This window comes from Typopeltis vanoorti, chromosome 15, assembly GCF_054136105.1.
Source record: "Typopeltis vanoorti isolate ZY-2024b chromosome 15, IOZ_Tvanoo_1.0, whole genome shotgun sequence".
Taxonomy (NCBI): Eukaryota; Metazoa; Arthropoda; class Arachnida; order Uropygi; family Thelyphonidae; genus Typopeltis; species Typopeltis vanoorti.
This window is the reverse complement of record NC_143563.1, coordinates 6,046,084-6,070,418: the sequence shown is the minus strand read 5'-3', so window position 1 is coordinate 6,070,418 and position 24,335 is coordinate 6,046,084. Positions and strand designations below refer to the sequence as shown.

General features: G+C 36.2%; 1 protein-coding gene across 1 annotated transcript in view; it reads left to right on the top strand.

The window, feature by feature from the left end:
* LOC150098329 (high affinity copper uptake protein 1-like) overlaps nucleotides 1-24,335 on the top strand; it is a 101,877-nt gene that overhangs the window by 59,250 nt on the left and 18,292 nt on the right. Inside the window, exon 3 of the mRNA XM_090405606.1 lies at nucleotides 19,133-19,199. Coding sequence (XP_090261732.1) covers nucleotides 19,133-19,199 — 67 coding nt within the window. The remainder of the gene's footprint in view (nucleotides 1-19,132; nucleotides 19,200-24,335) is intronic.

Sequence of the window (24,335 nt, the reverse complement as noted above, 5' to 3'; positions counted from 1 at the left end):
CAAGTACTTTGTACATCATTATCTTTGTTTTTCTTGAGATCAGATGTGACTTTAGGTGTTTCCTTAGTCCACAGAAGCATCTATTTGCAGAAAGAATATTTCTCTGAATTTCAGTACTGATATCATTTTTACAATTAACTTTGGGTCGCAAGTATATAAAACTATGTAAAATTTCAAATTATTGGAACCAATTTCAATTTGAGAAGGATTATTATCACAAATCTTTCTAGTTACTGGCATATACTTTATTTTTTCTTGGTTAATCTGCAAATTCATCTTCTTTGCTGCCTTTTCTAAACTGATGAAAGTTTCTTCCATTGCTTTTCTTGTCCTTTCTATAATATCAATATCGTCTGCATATGCCATAATTTGTACTGATTTGTAGAAAATAGTTCCCTTTGTATTAATGCCGGCATCTCAGAAAACCTTTTCAAGTGCTATGTTAAACAGTGAGCAAGCTAAGCCATCCCCTTGTCAAACTGGATTTTTATATATATTGGATTAGACAACATGTTCTGAATTTTGATCTGACGAGTATTTCTCATTGTAGCTTTAACTAAAGCAATAAGTTTTCTTGAAATCTGTAGTTCCCCCATTGCAATAAATAAGTTAGATCTATCTATGCTATCATATGCAGCTTTAAAATCTATGAAAAGGTGGTATGTTTCAATTCCAAATTCATTACATTTTTCAAGTAATTGGCATATATTAAAAATCTAATCATTTGTAGATCTGCTTTGATGAAATCCACACTGATAATCGCCAGTAACATTCTCTTCATAGAGATAAATTCTCTTAAATAGAATGTTAGAGAAAATTTTATACTATTTAGATTAAGGGGATATTAAATCCCACATTGTTTTAAAACCGAATAAGAAATTCAAAGATTGGAATCAGAGAGTTTCATGCCGAATATAGCAACCAATATACTTTTATACCAAGATACTTTTATAGTTTACCATATTCGGCATGAAACTCTCTGATTCCGATCTATTCGGTTTTAAAACAATGTGGGATTTAATATCCCCTTAATTTAAATAATGTTTATATCGCTGAAATGAAGCCTTTTAGATCTTTATATTTAAGTAACTTAATGGGTTGCACCTTTTCGACAACTCGTATAGCAGAGTATATAAGTTCTTTTCATTATATTCCTTGGTATTAATTTTGGTCTAGCTACTCACTGATGAAGCCTCAATAAAGGCTGAAATCGGTCTGGGTAGTGACCTCCCACCATAATGTAATAACAGCATACATTTCCTAGGAAATGTGTTTTTACATTATGGAAAATACCAAGAATAGCGATCAGAACTTTACCACTTTTGCTGTGTGTTGCCCGAGTTTGTACTACATACTAGGACTACTTGCATTAGCTCATGCTAGTAATCGCCGGTACTTTTATAGTTTACTATATTCGGCATGACACTCTCTGATCCGATCTTTGAGTTTCTTATTTGGTTTTTTAAAACAATTTGGGATTTAATATCCCCTTAATTTAAATAATGTTTATATCGCCGAAATGAAGCCTGTTGGCTCTTTATATTTAAGTAAAAATTTTATATGTTGTACAATAGTAAATTAATTCCTCTATAGTTAGAACATATCATTACATCACCTTTCTTACGGATGGGGCATATGATGTTCAGATTCCATTCACCTGGAATTGTTTCATTAATGAGGAAGAGGATAGGTGAAATAAGCTGTGAGGAGTACTTGCATTAATAGAAGAAATCAAAATCTGAATATGGCAATTAGTCCAAATGAATAATTGGTGCTTACTTATATTATTTAAAGACACAATTTCTTCCATCTGGTGGAAGAAATATGACACAAAAAAGAGTGATAAAAGATGAACAGAATAATGAAAGTGCCCATAATGGGAGAAATTGTGTACTTATACATTCTTTTATGACAAAGTGCAATCCCAGTTGACTAGAGATATATGGCAGTACATCAGAGAAGAGCAGAATTAATGGAGAGGGAGAGTAAGGAGACACTATTTTGTGGTAAATCCATTTATTTATTTTCTGTCCATCAGAAACAATGCAAAAATTCAGCAGCTAAATTACACAAATCATAAAATAAAAAGTAAAGTTAGCAAAACATAAGTAAAAGGACAATAATAATAATAATAAAAGTTAAAACATATAGAAATGAAAATTTAATGTTTGAGTTTAGATCTCATTGTAGAACTTTGCACACTAAGACAGCAGCAGCATCTAAATCTCTGGTTGTGCAATGTTAATCCATTTGTGAGTTTATACCAAAGACTCCTTGGTTTCTATTTCAGTAGACTTGCTGAGATTTGAATCCTTCATTTAACCTTCTTTTTTTGAGATTGTGTCTGGATTTTCTCATATTAGTACATAGCCTGTTGAGTCTCTTCTAAATATTCTATTCTAGATGTTTACCAGGTGGTAGTTCTTCTGATATTGCTCTTTCTAGGCATTAGTGTAATCAAGTGAATTTTGCTAAAGTTTTAGCTCCATGGCTGCTGCATTACTAAATGGTCCTGTGAAAGAAAGAAAAGTGTAGCATGAAATGCTTGCTGACTGGATTCTGTCCATACATTGAATGTCTATAATGATTCAAATGTGGCAAGCACTCTTTCATTGTGTTTGCTATGCTATAGAATGATTACAGATTGCAAATTATAATTGCAAATAAGCACGGCTTATTTGCAATTATAATTTTTTTTATATAATTTTTTCTACAATTATAATTTATAGCCCTTCTCAATTCACACCTAATAATACTTTGGCAACAGACAAATCCCAGAACTGCTTAAAAGCTGGTAGAATTCATTCATCTTTGTTTTAAGCAGCTCTGTGATTTGTCTGCAGCTGTAGTTTAATACTGCATCAAATTTGGAGGTATAGCATGAATTTATCCATCTGGACATGCATATCTGCAGATGCAAAAGATAAAGCATCTGCAGTTGTATAGCACGTTAATGAAGTAAGGTGATTCCTTGATCATGGGTGTGCTAGATGAGGGAATGATGAAATAGTATTTTCCTGGAGCATAGATTAAACATGTTAGTAGCACTGTTAAAATGTAAAGAGGAAAAGTGAAGGAATTAATGTTTTGGCAGCCTTGAATGATTTAAAAAAGTGACAAGCATGTAAAGCAAGAAGATATGAAAGATTTACTGAAAGAAGCAAAAAAGGATTGAAAAGTTAAGTTTGTCTATTCCAAAGTATTATTAGATGTGAATTTGAGAAGGGCTATAAATTATAATTGTAGAAAAACATGTATGTAAAAAAAAAAATATATAATTGCAAATAAGCCAGCATAGGCTATATAGAAGGAATGGAATTTTTAGATATATGGAATAAATTGAGTGGATAAAAGAACTTTGCATATGACATGAATTCACTTTCATGAATGGATATTTGGCATTATATGTTAGAGAAATTTGTTTAATGAGGGAATGGAAGGGCAACATCAGAGAAACTAGAGACTTAATGGGGATGCAGGTGGGTGCATCTGTGAGTGAGTGACTCTGAGAATTAAAATGATTAAAAAAATGCATGTAGCTTCTTAAATCTCTGATCATCAATCAGCAAAATATGGCAGATCATGTACACTAATACTAGAAACATCAGGAACAAGAGAGTGAAGTTACATCGAGAGTTACAGTGAGACATAGTTGACAGGAGGAGTTAGTGGAATGTTCTTTCTGTGGATAAAAGAGAAGAGGATGAAAGAGAGAGGGATATTGCTGATAGCAGAAGAATTGCAACAAATGAATAAAACTTCACCAGTAAGGTGGGGGTGACCATTTTGAGGTCTGTCAAGACCTTGTAAATAGGCAAAATAATTTCTTTATCTTTTAGTTTTATTGCAATTATCATTTGATTTGTATTCATAGTGGTGCTAGTGAGCCAAGCGCTGTAGACGTGTCTAAGAAGCGCTCCTGATTGAGATAAGTTATTCTAGGAATAATTAAGTATATATTAAGTATTACATAGTACATAGTATTGTTTCCTTTAGAAGTTTAACGTATCTGGGTGATTTTTGTGTGTTTTTTGAATATTTTAACAGTAAACTGATAGATCGATTATCTGTGCTCATGGCTCCCATAAAGAGGAACATAAAAATGGTGTCCAGGTCGCCATATTTGTCTGAAAATCTTAATTTAAAAGAGTTGATTCAGTGTTCCGTTTGCAAAATGTATGTCAAGGAGAGTGGTTGGAGTCTATTTAAACAACGATTGTGGAGTGAATGTGTGCAAAAAGTGTAAAGAATGTGAGGATTTAAAGAATGTTTCAGGCCGTGTGAGTGATATTGTTGAAAGTGAGAATCTAGTTAACAGCGATATTCGAGGTATGAACGAGTATGTTTGCGAGGTAGTACCTGATAGCTGTGAGAGTGGTGTTGATAGAGTGAATGAAGTTAAGCATACAGAACGAGTGAATGAATCAACGGAAAATAAAAATGACGACACTGACGCAATGAGTGAAATAGCTCTATTACGTGGAATGATACATAGTGTAAAACAGCAACTGGAACATTGGCAAAAATCTTTAACAAGCGTACCAACTAATAATTGGCAAAAGTATGATAGAAAAAATAAGGGTATGATAGTGAGTGTAAACAAAATGAAAGAGCGTGTATTGTATGGAGATTCCCTAGTAAGAGGTGTGTTAGTCGAGAGTTTAACAAAATCGTACCAACCCAGTGCAACCGTAAAGAATGTAAGCGAGTCAATTAGGATGCAAAAACAGCGGGTGAAGGAATTGATAGTGGTAGTGGGTACAAATGATTTGAAAGGAAATAAAAAGGCTATGAGTGAAAATGTGAAGGAATTGCTTGAGGTAGCAAAAGAAAAGAGTGAGAGAGTTAGGATGGTGAGTCTGTTCCCATGGCATGACAGTGAAGAGTATAGAAGGAGGGCCATAATTGCTAATAACTTTATGCATGAATTATGTTTGAGTGGTGTGGAATTTGTGGATGTGTGGAATGAGTTCGATGGGCGAAAGGATTTATATAACATGGATGGATTACATCTGAATGGATTTGGTGTGTGGAGACTTGAAAAGGTATTATCGAATGTGTGGAAGTGAAGTTACATAACCAGGGAAACTAGAGTTATTGGGGGGGGGGGGGGAGTAGATTTGAAGATTTTAGGGAGACAGTTGAGTGTGTGAATGTGTGTAATATGCCCAAGTGAGTAGGAAAGACCACGAATCAGAATGGGATAGTTAGTATAAGGCATCAAAATAGGGTTGGGACAAATCAGCTTCTTCAATTCATGTATGCAAATACCAGAAATATTAGGAACAAGAGGGAAGAATTTTTGGCCTTGGTTGGCACTTCCAGACCACAGGTTATTGGCATTAATGAAACATGTCTGACAGAAGATGACAGAGCTAGTGGGATTGAATGTGATGGGTATAGTGTGTTCAGGAGTGACAGAGAGAATAAAATGGGGAAGGAGTGTTATTGATGATAGCTGATGAGCTACAGCCAAGAAGAATAGAAGTGGAACTGCAGGATAGAGAAAAGAGCACATTTGAGGCTATTTGGTGTGAGATTGAAATTAGCAGAACTAAATATACAGTTGGGTGCTGCTATAGACCAGGTGTTGGAATAGATGGTAGAGATAGTATGCATAAGCAAATAGAAGAAATGAGTGGAAGGAGGATAATTATTATGGAAGATTTCAACTATGGTAACATTGATTGGAAGGAGGAGAGGACACATTGGAGGAAGGAATTGGATTTTATGCAGTTATTAAGGGATAACTATCTGCGACAGCATGTAATGGAAAATACTAGGGGTCAGAGAGTACTTGACCTGGTAATTGTATCTAAGAATTTGACTAACGAATTTGACCACGTTGCCACCAATTGGTGAGAGTGATCATAGGGTCTTGACTTGGGAGGTGGCTAAAGGTGTTGATTTTACAATTAGGACAGGGTACATGTGGAATTATCGGGCTGGGAAGTATGACAAGCTTAGGAGATTGATTGGTTCAGTGCCATGGCATGTACAACTGCAAGGGCTAGAAGTTGATAGTGCATGGGAGGCGGTAAAGAAGTGTTTGCATGAAGCAATGGCTGACTGTATACCTTGAGTCCGAATTAATCAAGTAGGGGTTAAATGGATGAATAACACCATTAAGCTTGAGCTGCAAAAAAAGAAACAACTATGGAGGGAATTCAAGGAGAAAGGTGACCTGCAGGCATATGAAAGGTATAAAGCGCAGGCCAGAAGGGTAACGAGTGTGGTAAGAAAAGCAAAAAAGGATTAAGAAAGAACATTGGCCATGCAGGCTAAAGAGAATCCTAAGCAGTTTTTTCGATATGTTGCAAGTAAAAGAAAACATGTATATGACAGAATGATTTTAAAGAATGCCGATGGTAGGGAGGTAACCGAATCAGCTGATATAGTTGAATTACTGAGCGAGCACTTTGCAAGAATATATCTTCCAGGTGGTGACATTGCAGAAATGAATGAACCAATAGATTATACGGGAATTGTGGGGAATGAAGTGGAGGTGAGTAGTCTATTGCAAAACCTCAATGTCAATACATCTGTGGGATTGGATGGTATACCAGCTCGTGTTGTACGTGAAGCGGCTAAAGAATTGTCAGTACCCTTGACCATTTTGTTTAATTTGAGCCTCGGGTCTGGATTAGTCCCGAGAGGGTGGAAAGAGGGGAAAATAGTTCTACTGCATAAAGGAGATTCCAAGACTGCTGTTGTAAATTACCGACCGATTAGCATATCAGGAATCGTTGTCAATGTCTTGGAGAAATTAGTCAAGAGAAGAATACAGGACTGGATAGATGAAAATGGGATACTGTATGGGGTACAACATGGTTTTGTGAAGGTAGATCATGCCTCAGTAACTTGCTCACATTTTATAACACAGTGATGGCTGAACTGGATTAAGGTAATGGGTTTACAATGATTCTACTGGACCTTGCCAAGGCCTTTGACAGGATGCCACATGTTACTCTAATCAGTAAACTGGAGCAGATGGGGATGGATATAGGGTTGGTGAGATGGATTGGAGGGTGGTTGATGGAGAGATACCAGAGAGTGGTTTATTCAAGCGTTGAGTCCAAGGGAAAATGGATGTCAATTTAATGTGGCAAAGTGTAAGGTTATGCATTTTGGAGTGAAAAGATTAGCAGCAGTATATCACATTGGTGGAGCCGTACTCCAGGAGATTGAGGCCTGGGATTTGGGAGTGTTGGTTTTGGGAGGATTTGGGAGTTGAAGTTTAGGGGGCACATTGCAAAAGTGGCCAAAACAGCTCATCCAATCACTTGTTTGCTGAAAAATACTTTAACAAGCAGAGACAAACAAGTTATTGTTCCTCTATATCGAGCCTTGATAAGGTCCCCATCTAGACTACTGTGCCCAGATATGGGCACCAGGGTTCCTTCTTGATGGGGAGGAGGTGGAGAAGATCCAGAGACGAGTGACCAAGATGATAGCAGGTCTGTGGAATGACCTTTATGAGAACAGGTTGAAGATTTGTGGGTTGCAAAAATTGGTTGATAGGCGGAAAAGGGGGTGATATGATTGAGACTTTCAAATTACTGAAGGGGTTTCTATAGGATTAATCCAGAAGTTATTTTTGAGAATAGGATTGGTGGTGGGAGGACTAGGGGCCATACATGGAAGCCAGGCAAGAGTGTGGTTAGCAGGAGTGTTAGAACTAGGTTTTTTACTCGGAGAGTGGTGAATGGGTGGAATAAGCTGCCAGAGTCTGTTGTGTATGCTATGACTGTGAATGAGTTCAAGATGAGGTATGATACATACTGTGTGAATGTCGAATAGATTGCTCTTGACATGATTTTAGGGCCTCCCTCGATGAGTCTGTCGACTCCTTGCAGTTACCCGAGATGATAATAATAATAATAATAATTTGTTGTCTTTGCTATGTGGCCCCTGAACTTCAACTTCCAATCTGCTAAAACTCCAAGATCTCTAACCTGATTAATTTCTTCTAACATGATGCTGTTAGTATATGCTATTGGGTATCTCATCACACCAAAGTGCATAGCTTTACATATACTAACATTTAAACTGATAGTCATTTTCACTTGCTCACAGTTCGAGAATATTCAAATTATTCTGGAAGTGCTACATTCAGTTGTTCCTGATTTCTCTGCCTATCTCTGCATCATCAGTCTCCTTGAATCCTTACCATTGTCATTAATGTAAAGATTGAATAACAATGGATCAAGACTGAATCCCTGAGATAAAATAGGAGCAAGTTACTTAAACATTACCTTCCCTGTAAATCCACTGTTCATTGATGAGTATAGGTTCTGTTAGTCCATTTTTTGTATGTGCGCTCGTACCAAATTTTCAAAAATCTTCACCTCCAATCCAAATAATACCAATTGTTGACACATCAATCTTGGCACCACCGTTCTGCAATTATCATGCAATATCTCAGCACAGGGTAGATTTCACAGGTGTGGAATCTACCCTGTGCCGAAACTCAAATTACCAGTATATAACCAAATCAAAGACATAGCCAGTTCAGTTGTTTTAGCATCCATACTATCACATCAGACTCTTATTGAATTCAACTTGAAGTGTTTAGGGTAATAAGAAATCTTTATATAAATACAACCATGGAATTGAATGGAATATTGACCAATATGTTACAAGAAAAATGGAAGAGAAATGGCAACCTTATCATGCTGTTTGTCTTAGTGTTACAAGGAGTCCTAAGGGAGTGAAAAAAAAGGATAGGAAAATTCCATTACATAAAGGAGGCATCAAAGCAGTATTAGAAAATTATAGACCATTCAGTATCTCATGAGTGATGATTAAGATATTGAAAAGTTAGATAATGGTTGAATTCAAGAATGAGTGGATAGGAATATGATCTCTGTGTGGAACAGCATAGCTTTATGAAAGGGACGTCTTCTTTTAGTAATTTACTCACTGTCTACAATAAGTAGACAGTGTTCAGTCGACAGGGATCAGTGTTAGCCCCTCTCCTTTTAAATCTGCATATTTTAGACCTTCCTGATACATAAGCCAGAAAATTCTGTTATGCAGATAACATTTAAAAATACGGAAGAAACTCTAAAACTCATCTGATCTAGGAACAATAGGGATTATTCTAAGAAATAGAGAGTATTCCTAATGCAGATAAAACTGAAGTATCCTGCTTCCATCTGAACAATAGGCTTGCCAGCATAGAATTTCAGGTCACCTTAAATGGTACTACATCATGATATAACAAGTTTCCCAAATATATAGGTGTCACATTGGACCTTACGTTTATCCTCAGGATACACCTTGTAAATACAGCATCTAAAATCAACACTTTCAATAACATTATCACGAGTCTTGATGATAGAAGATCTTCTTGGATATCTTCTGCTTCAACCTTACGCTTGCCAGCTCTTGATCTGGTATTCTCTGTAGCTGAATATTATTCACCTGTTTGGCTCAGTCCACACACAAAGCTAATTGATACTCCACTTACACCCTTATACAAACCATGGAATATGTGCAGACTTGTTATTTAAATGGGGAAAATCTTCTTCTTGGTGTTAATGCAGTGCTCCTAAATGAACAGATAATCACATCACTGCTGAATGCAGCCTGTATGCTTATCAAGGCGACTGGTCTGATTTTCTCCAAGCTGCACCATCAGCACTAGAATGGATCAGAAACTTAGACATGCAATTGTAGTTTTTATGTTATATTCACGTTCATATGTTGTTTATTCTGTATTGTACTGATGTGCTGAATGCTAAATAAATAAATAATAAGTGATTGCTATGATGGTTCTAGACTTTTGCAGAGGCATTTGAGAGGATATTGAATCCTATTATGTAAACTGGAGCAAATGGAATATCAAGTTAGTGACATGGATAAAGAGGTTAGCTGATATAGATATCTAAAAGTATTTATATCATGGAGAAAATCATACCACTGGAGAAGTAGTTCACCAGTGGTATGCTACAGGGTTCTGTACACGGGTTTATGCTTTTTAATTTGTACTTTTAACCTTTTTACTGTTAAAGCTTGTGTTATTTCGAGCAGTTTAAAAATCATCATCATCATCATCAGATTCCTGCCATGTACCCTCAAGGGGTGTACAGGATATGACAGTACTACATGAAAAAATTACATCATTACTAACTTCCTATCTACAATTTTCCTCCAAATCAGTCTGTTACTTGTCAAGACTCCAACATTATCAGATCTTATATTTCTATCGTCTAAGGCACTTTGTACCGTATCAATCCACCTATATCTTGGTCTTCCTCTGGGTCGTTTTCCTGCCAACCTGGCAGAGAACACTTGTTTTGCTAATCTTTCCTCTCCCATTCTATTTAAGTGACCATACCATCTGAGATTAGCTCTGCTAACGCATTCCTGGATGCTGACAATGTCAAGTTCTTTCCTAATATCCTCATTTTTAATATGATATTGCCATTGATGCCATCTGTTCACGCCTCTAATCTTTCTCAGGACTCTCATATCTGCGGTCTCTAGTCTTTGGTCAAGTGTTTTACTTCTGACCCAGCTCTCAGATCCATAAGTTAAAATTGGTTTGAACACAGTCTTGTATACAGCTAATTTAGTGTTCCGACTAATTTCTTTCTTATTCCATATGAATTTATTCAATTGACTTCCCACGATACCAGCTTTGCTGATTCTGTTGTCTATTTCTATATTTAGTTTACCATCTTCAGTAAAAATTGTGCCTAAGTAGCTGAAATGTTTTACTTGTTCCACAGGTTTTCCGTTCACAACACAGTTGACATTTTCAATGATTCTGCCTATTTTCATTGTCTTTGTCTTTTTATTGCTGACCTTCATACCATATCTATTACAACAGCTATTCAATTTAGTCAGAGAATCTTGCAGACTTGTAGCGGATTTATTTAGAAGTATAACATCATCCGCATAAAGCAAAGAGCTGACATTAACATCTCCAATTTTGATATCAGGTTTAATACCACATTCCTTCATAATGTGATCCATATAGATAATGAATAACAGAGGGGATAACGTACATCCTTGTCTCACACCAGATTTAACATTAAACCATCTTCCTGTACTTCCTTCAATTCTAACTGCAGACTCACAACTCAAATAAAGACTAAGTATTGCTTGATATAATGCCCCATTGACACCATATAACTGCAGCGTATTGAATAGCTTCTCTCTTGGCACCTTGTCATATGCCTTTTCCAAATCGACAAAACTTAAATACAGATCTTTGTTATATTCCCATGCTTTCTCGACTATTTGTCGTAAAGTGAAGATCTGATCCTGACAGCCTCTATTTGGCCTGAATCCAGCTTGTTCTTCACCAAGCTTTTCTTCCACAATTCTTCTCAACCGCTTCTCAAGTATACTTGCATAGATCTTGCCAGGAACACTCAGTAGGGAAATACCTCTGTAATTCTCACATTCAGTTTTATTTCCCTTTTTATATATGGGTACTATGAGAGCTCTACTCCAATCATCGGGAATTCGTCCCTCTGTCCAGGCTTTCTGAACTATGCAGTGCAGCCACTGTAAGACTCTTATACCACCATACTTCAGCATTTCTGGTCGAATATCATCTACTCCTGCTGCCTTTCCACATTTCAAGCCTTTGATGGCTTTTTCTATTTCAAGTATGGATATGTATTCCTGACTGCATGCCTGGTCAGTGTTTTTTATCACTGTGCTGTCATCACTGCTTGTTTCATTTAGCAGTTTTTCAAAGTAATTACTCCATACTTCAAGGATATCTTTTTCTCCTGTTTTCATTTCACCTTTATCATCTCTAATTCCTTTTACAGCACTCTTTCCTCCATTCCTAAGCTTCTTCAACAACCTCCAGAATATTTTGCCACCTTCTTGATATTTATTTTCTATATTCTTGCCAAAGTCCTCCCATGACTTTTGTTTAGCTAGTTTTACACACTGTTTAGCTTTCTTACATTTGTCTCTGTATTCTGTAAGAGTAAAAGCTGACTTATTTGCCAGGAACTTTTGATATGCTTTCTTCTTTTCCTTCACTGCCTCTTTAACTTCCTGTGTCCACCAGGGAGTTCTGATTTTTTTATCTTTGCACACAACCTCACCACATGCCTCTCTGGCAGAATCAATCAATGTTTCCTTTAGAGTTTGCCACTGAATCTCCAAGGTTTGATTCCTGTTCTCAAACTCTTTCATTTTCTTTTCAATAATATTTCTGTATTTTAGTCTACAGTTTACATCTGAGAGCTGCTCAACTTTTATTCGCTTTAAAACTTTCTTACATGTTATTCTTTTCAATATGAAATTCAATTTTATCCTGCTCAAGACTAAATAGTGATCACTTCCAATTTCAAATCCTCTGTACACTCTGGTGTCCTGCACCAGGGAGAAAACATCACTATCAACAATAACATAGTCAATGAGACTTTTCTTATTCCTAGCCTCTTCTCTCCATGTGAATTTGTGCACATTTTTATGTTGGAACATGGTGTTAGTAATAACCAGTCCATGTCCTGAGCAGAAATCCAACAGATATTTGCCATTATTATTAGCTTTGCTCTTTTCTCCAAATTTTCCCAAAATATTTTTGTATGTCTCACAATCATTTCCTACTCTACTATTTAGATCCCCAACAAGGACCAACTTTTCCTTTTTCATTGTGTCAGTTGCTTTTTCTAAAGCCTCAAAAAATTCCTCCACTTCTACCTTAGTAGAACCTTCTGTGGGACCATAGGCACAAATAAGTCTCATTGTCCAGTTCCCCATTCTCATATTTGCCCACATTACTCTACTTGAGACTGACTGCCATTCAAGAAGATTAGCCTCGTATTTTGTGTTGAATATTATGGCTACTCCTTCTTTTCCTTGATTGTTATTGCCTGAATATAACATTTTGTATTTATTGCTCAGAAAGATCTCACCAGTTTTGGTCTTTTTTGTTTCAGTCACCCCTATTATGTCAATCTGGTACTTATCTATTTCCTCAGCTAGCTCCATTTCTTTGCCATTCAGGCTTCTTACGTTGATAGTACCGATCTTTAACTCTGGTGATGTTGAGTTGGGGTTTGTTTTCAGATTTGTTCCAGTAGCTGACTTTTCGCTGTTCGCCCTGGTTCCCTGGCAAAAACAACGGGGGCCTTGTTTAACCGGGCGACGCCCCAGCCGGCATGAAATTTTGTCATGTTGTACCATCATTTTTTATTTTGGTTTAACCAATAAGAATACAATTTGGTCGGCTAAATCCCAAATTGCCAGCCCATCCTCGTTCGTTCAGTATCAAAGTAGATACCCAACAGGGTGCACCACGAGAAGGTGAGGATTGGACATTAGGTCAGAAGCCCTGGTCGGTTCTCCGCATTCCTTTAAAGGCTATGTGGAGGTCTCCTCTCAGTTATACAGCTTTGACCCTTAAGCACCCCTGCAGTTTAAAAATGGCATTCTTAATCAGTTCCAGTATTCTCAAGTGCACAAATCTTGACTGAAAGAACTTTTAAACACATTTTAATTTTTCAGGCATGCAGAGACATCTATTATGTACATAATTCAATTAAATTCAAGCACTTTTCTGTCTTTCTGCTGTCAGGAGGAAAATATTTGTACTTTTTCACTTAGCAGAAAGACAGAAAAGTGTTTGAATTTAACTGAATTATGTACAATAGATATCTCTGCATGCCTGCAGACACCAACATTTGTCATGCATATTTCTTCCCCCCCCCCCCCTTTACTTCTCTTCAAATCTCCTGTCCAATATGGCAGTCGGTCTGTGTTTACCCAGGGATAATAAGAATAATGGGAAGTGTGCATGCTAACCATAATTCATAAAAATTGCATGAAATCATCAGGAAAGAAAAAGAGAGAGAGAGACTGATCAGCCAATAATTAATCCCCATTATGTAATAGAATAACATAAGCAGTAAACAGGTCAGACATGATGAGCAGTTCTGCTTAATGTTTGCATAAAGCATTAAAGTTTAATTCTTAACCTTTTTAGTGATCGGCATTCCCTTTAATCTAAAAATAAGTTCTTGCGCCCCTTGAAAAATGTGTTTCTATTTCTTTATTTAGGAAATTACATCTATTGCAAGATAATTTATTTATTGAAAAATAAACATATATATTTACATATACATACAAAACAATATCTCAATTTTTAATGGCTATGTTGTTGTTGTTTATTCATAATAATACTTTTGAAGCGAGGCTCTTTTTTGAAAGAGCCACGCATAAGTCATCACTTGCATTTGAGCAATTTCTGGCTTTTGTTTTTATGTGCAAAAGTGATGAAAATCCCATTTCACACAGGTAGGTGTTGGCAAATGGTAAAAGTGTCTGCGATGCTGCTTTTGCTAGCTGTGGATAAGGTTCTAACTGTGTACACCAGAATTGTTCTAAGTCCAGTTTTTCAAATTCTATTTGAATACATGCATTGGTTCGTATTTCAATAAGATCATCTTTTATTAAATAGCTGTCATCCATCAAATCTGGGTCAAATAGAAATGGATCCAGTATCCATCTCTGAACTTTGCTAATATTTCCTGTGGTAAAGTATCCATGAAATGATTCACTCAGTTGTTGGAGGTGTATTGCAATTTCAGGTATAATTATTATTTTCTCATTTTCCAGAACAATTGAATCAAGCAAAGGAAAGTTTGCAAAATTCCTATTTTCAATTCTACGTTTCCAAATTTTTAGTTTTTCAATAAATGAAGATAATTTTTCACTAGCTGTTATTATGTTCTTACCAAATCCTTCATTGATGTGTTTAATTCATTCAGGTGGCTAAATATATCTGCTAAGTAGGCTAGTCGAAGTATTGCTTGTCTTTTTTCAAACGCTTTAACTAAATTTCAATTTTGGTTAGTAAGAAACTGTATAATTTCCTTGCGCAATTCAAAAACCCTGCTTAGCATGCGGCCCTTGGAGAGCCACCGTACTTCAGTGTGATAAAGAAGCACAATATGAACAGCACTGATTTCTTCGCACAAAGCATGAAAGATACAGTGATTAAGCGCTCGTCCTCGGATATACTTGACTACATTTACTGCAGTAGTTAAGTGTTTTAAATTCTCTAGCAAAGCTTTCGATGCACGTGCATGACGGTGCAACATCAGAAATACGGCAAGTTACAACATTGTAACTTGCCGTATTTCTGTCTTGATGTATGAAAAAAATCCAGAATTTTTGCACAACATTGCAGGGACACCATCAGTGCAAATTGAGCCTATCACATTCAATGTGTATTTGATGTTTCAAAAAAAAGTTTCTAATACGATTGAAAACATCAATTCCTTTTGTTGTCAATTCCAGTGGCTCACAAAATAAAAATTCTTCCCACATTTCTTTTTCCTTAATGTATCGCACAAATACCAACAACTGATTGCAATTATCAACATCAGTTGACTCGTCCAGTTGAATACTTACTTTTAGAGGACTGGCTTTGATATCTTCTACTACTTGCAGTAAAATATCAACACTGAGATGCACGATCGAATCACATCATTCGATAACGAAATCTGTTGAATTCTCCTTTGTGCTTCAGAACTCAATACAGTTTTTGCAATTTCAAGTGCATATGGTTTTACCAATTCCTCAGCATTGTATGACCTTTTCTTTTCTTAGCACACAGATATGCCATTTGATATGAAGCTTCTAACAAGGACTTTCGAACTGCCGCAACGTCAAATTTTGTGATAGTACCACTGGTATCAAATCATGCCTTCTTATACTTCAAGATGTTAAGAGTATGTCCTGCAGATTCAACCATGCTGATTGTTGAAATGCTCTAACAACTTGACAGTTTAAGATTGGAGCTTGAAAATATTTTGCAACATAAAATGCATTGTGGTCTTTGCGTACAAGTGAATCCATAAGCAACATAATCATCTTTCCATTGGCATTTTTTCGACATAACGAGGGTTACTACAATCAATAAAATAATAATTATAATTTTTCAAAATTTGCAGAAAACATTTATGTAATTGATTGATCGTATCTGGTATGGGCTTTAGTCACTGATTAATGTTGGTAAATTAAAGAAAATTAGTATTCGTTTCTGCATCAAACCACCTCGTTAACATTCGTACTCAGAGTATGCAAACACGTGCGCATATCAACCAGTTTCTTATTGTACTGCATGTGCTGGTAAGTGCGATGCACTGAAGCAGAGGTAGAGAGGGTAGGAGTGGGGTCCCAAAAGTCAACATGGCGTTCACTAGTTTCTCACAGACGGTAGTTTCCATCGAAAATTTAGAAACTTCTCTCGCACCCCAGGTTAAGAATCAAACCACCTCGTTAACATTCGTACTCAGAGTATGCAAACACGTGCGCATATCAACCAGTTTCTTATTGTACTGCATGTGCTGGTAAGTGCGATGCACTGAAGCAGAGGTAGAGAGGGTAGGAGTGGGGTCCCAAAAGTCAACGTGGCGTTCACTAGTTTCTCACAGACAGTAGTTTCCATCGAAAATTTAGAAACTTCTCTCGCACCCCTGGAAATGCTTTCTCGCACCCCAGGTTAAGAACCACTGATCTAGAGCAATCACCAAAAAATGGGATGTGCTTCACCTGGTGACCCCCCCCCCCCCCCCAGACTTAAAGGAAGGCACCTCCCAACCCTGGTTCTTCCCACATACACACAAAAATGCCAGAAGGTATTGCAATGCATGTTCAGACATTTGAAGAGAAGGGTAGAGAGAAGAAATGTGTGACAAATGTTGATGTCCTGTGTGTATTATACCTTGTTTTGAAAATATCATATCATGACTAAATTTTGAAATTTGATGCAGTTGATACATAAGTTCAGTACAGTATAAAAATACTGAGCAAGATTTTCAATAAGGCAATTTATCGTGTGACAGTTTTGGTTAATCCTGAATGGGGGGGGGACACCTAAAGTTTTACATATTATGTTTGATTTAAATTATAAAAGAAAATAAAGCAAGGAGAATTTGGTTAGCTTCTATATTCTCAGCAGTGAAAAGAGAGCCTCCGTAGCTCGGTCAGAATGGACAAAGCCTTTGGTCGTAAAGACCCTGGTTCGATTCCAGATATTTTTGACTAAAGGTGAGTGTAGTGTGTTTCATTAGGAGGTTGGGCATGTTTTTCCTCCTGGAAACTCAGGTTTTTTATCTTTCAAAACAGGCAAACCAGCCTCCTGAACTCAGATCTACAGACATAGAACACTTTGGAGAACAAGGGTAGCCTGTAATGGCCCCCAGCTAAGAATAGTAACTTTCAACCAATACCTTATCTCTGATTCAGATGCTAATACTGGTATCCTGGATACTTTCATCCACTAATAGCAACAGCAGTCAAAAGATAATGATTCTGGGAATATCAGTTATTCGCTGACAGTGCTCAACTCAGGCAGGCAGTAGTTAATAATTTTATATATATATATATATATATATATATATATATATATATATATATAGTGAAACCTGTGGGGTATCCATAACTTTAGAATAACATGTATACCACAGTAAATAACTCTTTTTCTTATGTAAATATTTCATCTTGTGTATCATAAGATCATCAGTATCAGTACAACTATCGAACAACAGAAGGAATTGAATTCAATAAACAGTAGTGTGCATGCCCTCTACATATACAGTCACTTGTTCATGGATTAAAACTATTGGGCTGAAATTAAAATATAGCAAATAATTATGATGAAAAGCCAAACAGCTATTTTTTCTGGCGAGGTTGATAAGTTAAGGGGATAAAAATCCCTTATTGTTTATGAGCCAGTAAGCGAAACTACGATCTGAACGTTTCATGCCGACGAACTGTCGGCGAATCCAAGCGTAAATGACCACTTGGTAGTGCCACACCACAGCAACTCGTTGCAAATGTGGAGCAAGATCCCTCACTATTCTTGATATTTTCTCATAATGTAAAAACACACAGCTCTTAGGAGATGTAGTACTGTTTTACATTATGAGGAGAGGTCACTACCCAGAAACAATAAGGGATTTTTATCCCCTTAACATAGCAAATAATTATTTAATACAATTGAGGATGACAATTTCCCAAATTTTAGGATAGTGAGACAGTCATTCTGATTAAGATTAGGTCTATGAAGTAAGGTTTCAGCACTTTCTTTATATAAATGTTCATGTTTATATATGGATCTATGTAGTAGCTTAGCATTTTGCCATTGGATCCTGTGATTGACATTTTCGATTCCATGTTGTGCAAGTCAGATGTGGTCTTGATGTTCAGAGATATGTTTATTTATAGATCTTCCTGTTTGTTCAAAGTAATAAAAGTTATACGAACATGATACTTCATATATACACTATATGAAGTATCATGTAGCATCATTGGTGAGAATTTGTCTTTCGGAGAAAGTAGCATGTGAATTTGGTTGATGGGTTTGTAAGTAGCAATGTGTTGATATTTTTTTATAATTTTTACCAAATGTTCAGAGATGCCTTTAATATATAGTATAGGAGCCTGTGAGCTTCTTGCATGAGTTGATTTGTAGGAGAGTGGTTAAATATTTTTTGGGTTATTATTGGATTATATCCATTTAGCAAGGCTGTTTCTTTGATAATTTCCAATTCTTGCTTTAGAGATTCTTTAGAAAAACAAATCTTTTGTGCTCTGGATACTAGAGATTTTATGATGCCATATCTTTGGGATGGATGGTGAGCTGGTGTATTATGGATATGAAGCAAAAGGAAGGAACAGCAGTGGGCTCAGCCCCTATCATCTAACTTAGCCAACTTTTTTCTTGAATGCTTAGAAGATAAAATTTTCGCTCTTGACCCAAACCAATTACGCTATGCTATGTCAATGATGCGTTTGGAGTTGCACAGAATCTGAACTCTACTCATTTCTAAAAAAAAAATCAACACCCTGCATCCTCGTATCAAGTTCACACTAGAAAAAAAACCATCAAAAAGTATTTCATTTCTTGATGTACACATCCAGCGTAAACAAGATGGATCCATTTCCACTTCTGCCTACTGAAAACCAACTTTTTCAGATCATTATATCCATAATACATCAGCTCACCATCCATCTCAAAAATATGGCATTATATCTGTCTGTTCATTAGTAAGAGTGATTATTAAGATTTCATTTGCTTATTAGATGCACAGTATGTGTGCTGCAATTAGTCCTGAATAGCTTAAAAAAAAATTTTTTTTTTCAGATGTATTTCCATTCAGGTGTTGACGCCATTATTTTATTTAAAGAGTGGACTGTCTCTTCTAGTGGAGGTGAGTACTGTTGTAAAAGTAGAATAAGTGCTAATTAACTCTCATGTTACTGTAACTTAAATGGAAATGAAGCACAGTGCAGAGAACCAAAATTAAATTAAAACTTAATGCTTTCAGTACTTTTGTTACAGAAACATCAATGGGTGTATAGTATAAGACTGAGGGACACACAAGAAACATAAATAAAATGGAAAAAATTAGAACCTCAAAAGGGAAAAATAGGTCATTTGTTGATGGTGAAATCTTTTAACATAAAACTTTTTCAGAAATCTGCAGTTACTTTAAAAACTAGCCATATAGATTAAGTATCACTTCCCCAAATATGTAATTTTAAGGCTTCCCACTCAACCACTACTGCTTCCAGCTGACTTTCAAATAGGGATTGATGCCCTTCCCAGAATTTACATTTTCTTTGTGTTGCATGTTGATATTTGACCTGAAATGCTCAAGTATGGAGGTATTAAAAGTCTTATAGTGGCTGCAGTGCATAGTTCGGAAGGCCTGGACAGAGGGACAAATTCCAGATGATTGGAGCAGAACTCTCATAGTACCCATATATAAAAAGGGAAATAAAACTGAAGTGAGAATTACAGAGGTATTTCTCTACTGAGTGTTCCTGGTAAGATATATGCAGGTATACTTGAGAAACGGTTGAGAAGGATTGTGGAAGAGAAGCTTGGTGAAGGAATAAGCTGGATTCAGGCTAAATAGAGGCTGTCATTCAGATTTTCACTTTACAACAAATAGTTGAGAAATCATGGGAATATAACAAAGATCTGTATTTAAGTTTTGTAGATCTGAAAAAGACGTATGACAAGGTGCCAAAGAGAGAAACTATTTAAAACATTATAGTTATATGGTGTTGATGGGGCATTATATCAAGCAATACTTAGCCTTTATTTGGGTTGTAAGTCAGCAGTTAGAATTGAAGGAAGTACAGGGAGATGGTTTAATGTTAAATCTGGTGTCAGACAAGGATGTACATTGTTCCTTATCTATATGGATCACATTATGAAGGAAAGTGGTGTTAAACCTGATATCAAAATTGGAGATGTTAATCTCAGCTGTTTGTTTTAAGTGGATGATGTTATACTTCTAAATAAATTCGCTACGAGTCTTGCAATATTTCCTGATTAAATTGAATAATTGTTGTGATAGATATGACATGAAGGTCAGCATTGAAAAGACAAAGACAATGAAAATAGGCAGAAACATTGAAAATATGAACTGCATTGTGAATGGAGAACCTATAGAACAAGTAAAACATTTCAGCTACTTAGGCACGATTTTTAGCGAAGTTGGTAAATTAAATATGGAAATAGACAACAGAATCATCAAAGTTGGTATGGTAGGAAGTCAACTGAATAAAGTTATATGGAATAAGAAAGAAATCAGTCAAAACACTAAATTAGATGTATACAATACAGTGTTCAAACCCATTTTAACTGCACATCTGAGAGCCAGGTCAGAAGTAAAACACTTGACCAAAGACTAGAGACAGCAGATATGAGAGTCTTGAGAAAGATTAGTTGCATGAACAGATGGTATCAATGGCAATATCATATTAAAAACAAGGATATTAGGAAAGAACTTGACATTGTCAGCATCCAGGAATGGGTTAGCAGAGCTAATCTCAGATTGTATGGTCACTTAAACAGAATGGGAGAGGAAAGATTAGCGAAACAAGTGTTCTTTGCCAGGTTGGCAGGAAAAAGACCCAGAGGAAGACCAAGATATAGGTGGATTGATACAGTAAAAAGTGCCTTAGAAGATAGAAATATAAAATCTGATTATGTTGGAGTTTTGACATGTAACAAACTGATTTGGAGGAAAATTGTAGATAGGAAGTTAGTAATGATGTAAATTTTTCATGTAATACTATCATATCCTGTTGTGTTCACCCCTTGAGGATATATATCAGGAATTTGATTATTGTGTTGCATGTGTGGATGATGATGTCTTATTATTATTACCATCAGACTTTCACAGAGTCAAGAGACTCATCATGGAAGGTCCAATTAGCCTACACACACAACTCATCAAGCTGTGTTTGAACTCATTCACTATATTCACAGGCCACACTTTAAGAAAGAAAACATTCCAGTCACCAACTACTCTTTTTTTTCTTTTACACATCACTTTTCCATTACCAACATGTCCCAATATTCTCCTACTACTGTCTGCAAAACTTGAATCTCTCTTCATAGCCAACATTCCAGAAACTAGAAACCATCTTATTCAATCATATCTGGGTGCTTTTCAATACATTCTCATCACTCTGAAAACCAAGTGCATATGGAATACTGTGAACAGTAATCCATATGCAGCCTTATGTGAGGGAAGCATGCCCTCCTTGTTTCTGCATGTCAGTATCCTTTACATCACTACTGTCTGTTTTGATGTCCTCACAATTATAGCAGTGTCTCATCAATTTTAGGTTCTTATTCATTGTCATTCCTGGATCCATGATCTCCTCCACCTCTTGTAAGATATCTCTATCAATTATATTATATATCCTATTTCTGATTTCAAACTTTCAAACTTGCTTTGTAACTTTTGAACTGGTGTCTCCACTCACCTACCCATGCACTGTGTGTTCAATTCATCCTACCACAATATTTGCTCTACTGATAGTTCCCCTCAACTTCATACCTCGAAACAACTGAATATCCCCATTTAAACTTTTCCCAATATCATTAACATATGCTTAACAATAACATAAGTAAATCACAACCCAAAAATAAACCCCTTAGACCCACCACTAGTGACTTATCCATTCTGAGGTACTTCACCCACGTACACAACTTTCTGATACTTATCAGAAATCAGTCTTCTCTCCAATTCATTAACCTATTATCTGACAACATTCTATTCCCATTTAATTACCAATTTGTTATTTGGTAATCTATCAAAAGATTTTGCAAAATTGAAATACATCATTGTATAATCATCTCCCTAGGTCAGTTAATTTGTCACCTTCTTGCAATATGTGAGCAGATTGCCAAAAACACAGTTTCTTTAGATCTGTGCTGACCATCAAAAAAGAACATTGCTATTATCAACACAAGTTTGAATCCTAGTCCTAACTAACCTCTCTAACACATTGACCACAATTCCAGACCATAATTTCAAACCTCGGTTTTATCATTTATTTTGTGAAGTGGAAAATTTTGCCTTCTTGCACAAACAGCTGTTACACAAACTGAATAAGTATTTGAAAGTAGGGACTGATGAGATATCAGCATGAATGCTAAAAAGCCGTTCAGCTGAAATGGTTATTCCTTTGATCAAAATTATATAGTCTGATCAAGCTATATAATTTTGAGTCTCAGAATAGGGAAGATTCCACAAGAGACTAGAAAGAATTATTATTATTATCTTAAGACCCCAAGGAGTCACAGACTCATCTAGGCGGTCCCTTTTGTTATACATACCATGCCTTCAATACATCCAAATTCTCTACAGACACCACACTCTCAGGCAATGTGTTCCAATCATTCACAACTCTCCGTGAAAAAAACCTGCTTCTCACTCCCTCACACTCTCCTTATATAGTTTCCAGGATGATCTCTTGTTCTCCCCCACCATCTCCTACCATTTTATGAAAAACCTCTTCAGCATTAATGCTATAACAACCCCTTACCAACTTGTATGTCTCTCTGTATCACTCGTCTTCTTCATATCCATTGGACTCTGCAAACTGCATCGTCTGAACCTTTCTTCATATTCAACATTCCAGAGATCAGAAACTATTTTGATCAATCACCTGTAGACCCAATATCTCTTCATCCTTTTGAAAATCACGTGACCAAATATGTGCACAGTAGACCATATGTAGCCTAATCAGAGCCTTATACAATGAAACCAGAATTTCCTTACCTCTATAAATCAGTGTCCTCTATGTAGCATTCATTGTTTTCCTCACAATATTGGCAATATATACTCTAAATTTCAGCTCCTTATTCACCATCACTCCAAGATCTCTTATTTCCTCCATCTCCAACAATATATTCCCACCAGGAGTAAATTCTACACTTCATCTTTGTTTTCTAAATTTTAAAACCTTATGTTTTGCAACATTGAACTAGCATCCCTACTCCCATGCCCATTCATTAAGTCTATTCGAGTGTTCTGCTCTCCTGCTCATAGTTTGTCCCAACTTTGTGTTATCTGCAAACAGCTGTATATTCCAATTCAAATCTTTCCCCAATATCATTAACATACCAGCAATGGCCTTAAAACAGAACCCTGAGTCACACCACTCGGGACTATCCTCTTTTGGGATATTGCTCCCCCCCCCCCCCCAATACACAGCTTGTTGATACCTATCAGACAGACAGTCTCCAATCCAATGTACTAGTTATCCAACCCCATCCACTCTAATTTGACTATCTTATGTGGTAATCTATCAGAAGCTTTTGCAAAGTCTAGTATACTGTTGTATATCATCTCCCACATCCAATGCTGCTGTCACCTTATTGTAATAAGTAAGTAGAATATTAAAACATGCCCTTCCTTTAACAAATCTGTGCTGTTCTTCAAAAATAATAATACCATTGTTGTGAACCCAATTCAGGATCCTGATTTTCACCAGCCTTTTCAACACTTTAACCACAACACCTGACACACACACACACAGATTGGCCTATAATTTGATGCTTGAGTTCTATCACCTTTATGAAATGGTACAATCTTGCCTTCTTTCCACTCCTTTTGAACTTGACCCAATGTAAGACTCATATTAAACAAATATGTCAAGGCAGATGTCATTTCCCTGGCACATTCTTTCAAAATATGTGGTGATATGTCATCAAATCTCACAGCTTTATTAACATCAAGTTTGCTTAATTCATGATATACCTCTTCCTGACTCATAGTCAGTCTTTCCTCCTCATCCACTACTCTCAGACATCTCCATGATGTCACATTCAGAAGGATGAAAGTCCTTTATGAACTGCTCATTGAATATCTCAATTATATCCTCTTTATATCATTTTCTCCAATGAATGCCATACTACCTTAATCATTCTTATTTTTGCCAGCTGCATATTGAAAGAACTCCTACACTTACCAACCAAGTCACCCTCATTGACTGTTCTTTGTATTCCTCATGGAATTGATAATTATCACTTCTCT